General features: G+C 34.6%; 2 protein-coding genes across 2 annotated transcripts; both read right to left on the bottom strand.

The window, feature by feature from the left end:
* Positions 1–2863: 2863 nt before the first annotated feature.
* Positions 2864–3923, bottom strand: LOC9314874 (WPP domain-containing protein 1). The gene has a single exon (XM_021027378.1). The coding sequence runs from the start codon at positions 3400–3402 to the stop codon at positions 3040–3042; it is 363 nt and encodes a 120-aa protein (XP_020883037.1). The 5' UTR covers positions 3403–3923; the 3' UTR covers positions 2864–3039.
* Positions 3924–4878: 955 nt separating this feature from the next.
* On the bottom strand, positions 4879–6197 carry LOC9316704. The gene is made up of 3 exons (XM_021027377.1): positions 5930–6197; positions 5279–5428; positions 4879–5183 (listed from the first exon to the last, which is right to left on the bottom strand). The coding sequence occupies exons 1-3, from the start codon at positions 6137–6139 to the stop codon at positions 5106–5108; spliced, it is 438 nt and encodes a 145-aa protein (XP_020883036.1). The 5' UTR covers positions 6140–6197; the 3' UTR covers positions 4879–5105.
* Positions 6198–6838: the final 641 nt, after the last annotated feature.

Consider the following 6838-nt stretch of genomic DNA (forward strand, 5'->3'; position numbering starts at 1 on the left):
TGAGTGCCCAAGCAGTCATGTACAAATGGTCATCTAGTAACTCACATAGTCGTTTCATATCAATACACAAATTTATATATGAACGATAATCGTCAATTAAAAGTACACCGTTCATTTTTCTTTAACCAATATTCACTTGTGTATGGATACTACCATCATTATAAAATGGATCCATATCTTATTCGTAAAATATTTATATCCAGCGATAAAACACATTAACAATAAACAAAGGCAGCGTTGTCCATTGATGTTTGTCCAAGCGGTTGTAATCCATATAGCTATCTTGTGACTCAAATGGTCGTTTCATACCAACACAAAATTTTAAACATAAATGAAAATCACCAATTTGACGAGTAGCATCCATTTTTCACTTTTTCACTGACCATTCGTTGACTTGTATATAGACACTCCAATCATTATATACGATTTAGTCAAACATGAGGTCTGTATGGTTAAACGTTCAACACCAAATCATAATCTCAAACCCTTAACCCTAACCCCTGAACATTAAATTCAAACTCTAGATCCTACACTCAAAATTGATAATTTTACCAAGCGATAAAACTCATTCTCATCAAATCAAATACATAGTTGTCCATTAATGAGTGTCCAAGCAATCAATTCCAAATGGTCATCTAGTAACTCACATGGTACTTTCATACAAATACACAAATTTATACATGAACGATAATCGTCAATACATAAGTTTGTTTGCACATAATTAAGAAGCAAAAATACTGAATTTACCATTTGATTGATTTTCAAAGGGTAAGTGAAACTTTAAACCCTAAACCATAAATTTAAAACAAAAATTATTAAATTTAAGTGGACACCCTACCCCCTACCTACTAAACAAAACCGATATTTAACTTCTTTTAAATATATAACATTAAACCCTATCCCTATCTACTAAACCCAAACCGATATTTAACTTTTTTAAAAATATATAACACTAAACCCTACCCCCTACCTACTAAACCCAAACCGATATTTAACTTCTTTCAAATATATTACACTAAACCCTATCCCCCACACCTAGTAAACCCAAACTGATATCTAACTTCGTCAACAATATAAACTCACACCGATGTTTAACTTCTTTTAAATATATAACACTAAACCCTACCCCCTACATACTAAACCCAAACCGAAATCTAATTTCGTCAACAAATTAAACCCAAACTGATATTTAATTTCTTTTAAATATATAACACTAAACCCTACTCCCTACCTACTAAACCCAAACTGATATTTAACTCTTTTAAATATATAACACTAAACCCTACCCCCTATCTACTAAATCCAAATCGATATCTAACTTCGTCAACAATATAAATTCAAATACGTAGTAGGCCATCCGATTATTATAGAACATTTTGTCATTTTAAAACATTTAGAAATTCTTTTAAAACTACATACTAAACTTCAAATCTAAACCCTAAATATCTAACACCTAACCCTTTTCCACTCAACCTTATATCCTAAAATCATAATCTTTAAACATAAACTAGATTTTAAACCGTAAACCAATACTCAAAACCATACAATATATTGTAACTATTAAAAAGTGAGAATTTTACCAAGCGATAAAACACATTCTCATCAAATTAAAGACATAGCTGTCCATTGATGAGTGCCCAAGCAGTCATGTACAAATGGTCATCTAGTAACTCACATAGTCGTTTCATATCAATACACAAATTTATATATGAACGATAATCGTCAATTAAAAGTACACCGTCCATTTTTTCTTTAACCAATATTTATATCCAACGATAAAACACATTAACAATAAACAAAGGCAGCGTTGTCCATTGATGTTTGTCCAAGCGGTTGTAATCCATATAGCTATCTTGTGACTCAAATGGTCGTTTCATACCAACACAAAATTTTAAACATAAATGAAAATCACCAATTTGACGAGTAGTTGTATATTAATAAGTGTCCAAGCAATCAATTCCAAATGGTCATTTAGTAACTCACATGGTACTTTCATACAAATACACAAATTTATACATGAACGATAATCGTCAATACATAAGTTTGTTTGCATTATATACCATTTAGTCAAACATGAGGTTTGTATGGTTAAACGTTTTGAGGTTTTGTTCCGGTACAAGCATGAAAGACAAAGAAGAAAGCTGATAGAAGCATGAAAAGTTCTACAATGTTGTTTACACATTAAAACCAAAACAAAAAAAAAATCTTGTTTACATTATCGATAAAATATTGGACACTTCAATAACGTTGTCCAATAAATGGACAATTAATAATGGAAGACCAGGACTACACATGGACTACACCTATAGTGTTTGATAATTCAGACAACTATTTCTTAATCTTTTTTTTTTTTTGAATAACCGCGGGTCTCCCAAAGGCTTCCTAGGCCCAAAGACTAATCCCACGAGGCTGGCAATTCCCCTATGTAAACCTGCCAGTGGCCGTGCCTTGAATCCCGGTGGCGGAAGTCACAGCTGTGACCCCTTTACCACTAGGCCACAAGGCCCGGTTAACTATTTCTTAATCTTACATTTTAGTGTTTCATGATCTTACTTTCTGTTTCTTATTTTTTCGTTGGTATAAGAAATATTTTTTCGTTTTTATAAAAAATTCATGATCACAATCTTTGCAAAAACTCCCATACCTAATTTCATACATAATCTTCATTTGTCAATTTTTAGCAATACGATGAACATTAACATTGGAGCCCAACTCGATTAAAGTCTTAGCACCATCATAAAGCTCAATGTTTATACAGGACAATATCAACATAGTTTTTCACCGCTTTCTAGCCACCACGTAGCCAAAGTTCTATTGTAGAGTTTTCATAGTATAGTATGATAATGTATTGACCATGTGGATGTAACTGTATGGTTAATTACTATGATTAAGAAAAAGCACAATCATCCAGAATCCAACATCAAAAGACTCAAAACCAAAGCGAACACACATTAATCATATTTCTAAGAAATGCAATTAAATCAACAAGTCACACTACAAAGATAATCTCATACGAATCTGAACAAAGAAAATAGTCTTTTAAAATATAATTAGAGATAAGAGAACAACACCATGTTCAAGCCTCGTCAAGCTTTGGATTCGCATCATCTTCTTTAACATCTTCACTTGAATCAACCTCGAATCTGCAGCTAATTCAATTCCACCATCTTTTGGTGGAGGAGAAGCCACATTCGTCTTAGCTTTCACAGATTCAAGCATACGTTTACTAATCTCTTTAGAATAAGTTTTAAGAATCTCGATCTCGTCGTCGTCACTAATCACGGCGGCGGAAGCGACGGCGTATGCTTCGTCTTCGATTGATTTCGCGACGGAGGAAGCTTCTTCGGATTCGAGAGTGATGAATCTCTTAGAGAGGATTGAGCTTTTCCAACGACAAGCCATCGCCAAAACCCGGTGACGATATCTTCACCTCAAGATACTCCAAATTCAACAAATTCCCAACTCCGGCGGAAACAAATCGATCTCGTTACTGAAAAACTTTTTATAATCCTTCGTACATTCGTCCTCCGACGAGTACTCGCTTCGTCATTCACATGTCCGCCGTTTTCTACTCCGCCATAGCCGAAACTTGACTAATGAAGCAATCCCAGAGACAAGGATTCAAATTAATTTTGCAGCAAAATCTGAATCTTAGATTCCAACAAAATCCTAGAATTTTTTTGAGTAGAACCAAATTGGTATATGGACTGATGATGGTAAAAGAGAGAGAGAGTAAAATCATGGAAAGGTTATTTTTTTCTCCGCTTGATTTTGTCGATAAGGTGAGAGAAGAGATAGGAGAAGGAGAGAGACAAAGAGATTGTAACGAGAGAGACGTAGTTAAAAGGGTAAATTGGTCAAATTGTCCACACAAAGTGCCTTCTCCCTTGAAAGTGTCTAAAGGCACAAATAAGTTGAGGAAAGTGTCTAAATATGCAATAATTCCCCAAATATAATAGGGTTTATCAAAAAAAAAACTGACCAAATATGTATTTTCATTAATGTTATTTCGCTTTTATTCAAGAGATTAAAAGGTATATATATCACAATCTAAAAAAGGTTAAAAAAAACACAAATTAGTCCCAATAGGAACTATCAAATTCAACTTGTCCAATCGAAACACTCGAAATTAAACATTTAACTATGGTTTAATGTTCCCTAGATCGTAATCAAAGAGTCAAATGGTTATGCGTGCTTCGTCAATGACATTGCTCACATAATACCCCATTTACAATATAATTAGAGAGGAGATCTTGGCAAGGATCTTTTTTTGTTTGGCTTCCGAGAACATCATTATGAGAACTAGAAACAATATTTTATTTTCTGAATTGGTGTATTCGATATTTCGATTATATCAAGCATCTAGAATATCCCCATGTTGATCTCAATCTTGTACTATTTAAAAGAAGGTTTTCCATCCATTACTGTAGTAACAAAAGATTAATAAAGAATAATGCATAAGTTACTACAATTGTTTTTATACTCCTTGAAAACTAAATTTAGTTACGTTACGTTTCATGTTATACAAAGATATATAACACAAAATGATATAGAAAAATTGGATCAGAGAAAGAAAAAATGCATCTAATTGTGTAACATTTAAAGAATCTCTTATTTACGATTATGACATCAAATGCCCATTTACATGGTTTCCCGAAAGAAGACTAATCAAAAAACAGTTTCTAAACTAACTAGCTTAGATTGGATTTGTTAGGTAGAAATTGTTTTAAGAATGACGATGATCGCAGTTCTATTACAGAAACACCACACCCAGATTTAACGAGTGTAAGGAAGATGCACATGATTTAACCCTACCACATGAAAAGATCAAAAGATATACGAAGGCGATCCGGTGCTACTAATGTTCTTCCGTTGAGCTACTCTAATGATCGAAATCGTAAAACTCACGTGTGTTGATTACAAGAACTCTTGAGTAGCCTTTGGTTGTACAAACAGAACAGTGGGAAATGAATACATGAACATACATTGACACATATATACATAATACATGTATAATTCATATTCCACTTGAATCAATATAAACATATTTGGCTCCATAAGAAATCATCAAAGACCAAAAAACTTAACTTGCTTTTGTTCATCAGTTATGTTGGCACTGGAGGTTTTTCCAACCACTTGGCACGAAACCCCGTTCCTTTGCAATCGCTACAGCTAGCAGAACCCTAAACCCATTGAAAAGAAAACCGAATGTGAAGAAATATAAACCAGAAGACACAATAAAAATGTGTCTGCAATTATGTTTTATTGGATTACAAACCTGTCCAGAGCAGATGACGCAAGAAGTATTCCTTGAGGGTACCTGGCAAAGCATGTTATCACCGAGGATGAAGAATCCTGTACCCGCACACCATTTACATTCAACATGACCCTTTGAATTGCACGATGAACATCCAACAGGACTTGGTTGCTGACAAAAGAAAATCATTGAATCGAACCACACGTCAACTAACATCTAGAAAAATACAGGACCGATTTGTTCAATCTTAAACCTTGACGAAACTGAAAATTCAAGAAGAAAGGTTTCTTTGAGAGAAATATTATAAGTAGATAATCCAACAATTGTACAAGCAAGACTAGGAAACTACATCGCGTTGCGAGATTAGTTTGCTTAGGAAGCAGCTAAAGTGTTATCTTTATATGTCACAAATCAAATGAATTGTGCCCAAAATATTTGGTAAAATATCCCAAAGGTACTTAGCAATTACAGATTTTCGATATTGAACAGCTCAATACAAGATCTTCAGAACTTGCTGATACTATTTACCTCTTAATCTAATACAAATCCATACGAGGCAAGTAATAAGCATGAAGGATCAGTTCTTGTGGATTAATCAGATCCAACAAAATCATACATACCAAAGTAGCAACAAGTGGGAGCAATACTATACAAATCTCGGGAGATACGAACCTGTGAGATAATCCAAGCTTGATCCATACGCTTAGCGAAATTGGAAGAACTCTCAGGTGAATCCACCGCCGAAGCTTTGACAATAGTAGTAGCCGGAAAGCGGCGACCGACTAATACAAAACCTAGCTTCGTTCGTTTTGGCGAATTCCATGGATTCATAGTCGATTTCGATGATACGAGATGTGAGTCGCAACACATGCAAATCGCCATTTTCTCTTCTTCTTCTTCTTCTTCGCCGAGAAGGTTTAAATTTGTCTTTGTATACCAAATTGGAAGACAACACGAGGAGGAGAAAATTCTAGGAATAAACCCAATTGGTTTATTGGATCCTGGGCCCATTAAAGTTGTTTCTTTTGAATCACCCCTTCTTGTACTTTTTCAATTTCATGAATAATAGCCTTACTGTTGATTAAATGCACTTGTTTGAAATCAGTATTCAGAGGAAATGGGGAAAACGGATTGAAGAAGCTTCGGTAACCACTGCTCCTTGGAGACGGGGCCATAATGCCGTTCTTCTTCAATCTATTGAATTCATGGAAAATATCCCTAGGTCAGGGGCGGATCCACATTGTAATGAGGTGAGGCACGTGCCCTATACTCATTGATAAATATTATTCAAATGATTAGTGTTGTTAGAAAATCTCTTAGCTCAGTTGGTTAAAAGTGCCCCACATAGTATCTTAGGAGAAGGGTTCGATGCCCCTTAGCTACAATTTTTTTCCCAATTTTGTTTTCTTTCTAAAGGTTTTGTTATTTTCTTCCATGGTGCCCCATATAACTTTTTGCCTTGGATCCGCCACTGCCCTAGGTGATTTTAAGGGCAGGGTTCCCAAAAAACATTTGTACCAAACTAGCAACAATGGTGAATTATGTTCCAAATGACGTCCTCGATCAATTGTATCCATAAAA

The sequence above is a fragment of the Arabidopsis lyrata genome, assembly GCF_000004255.2.
Source record: "Arabidopsis lyrata subsp. lyrata unplaced genomic scaffold ARALYscaffold_4, whole genome shotgun sequence".
NCBI classification, from domain to species: domain Eukaryota; kingdom Viridiplantae; phylum Streptophyta; class Magnoliopsida; order Brassicales; family Brassicaceae; genus Arabidopsis; species Arabidopsis lyrata.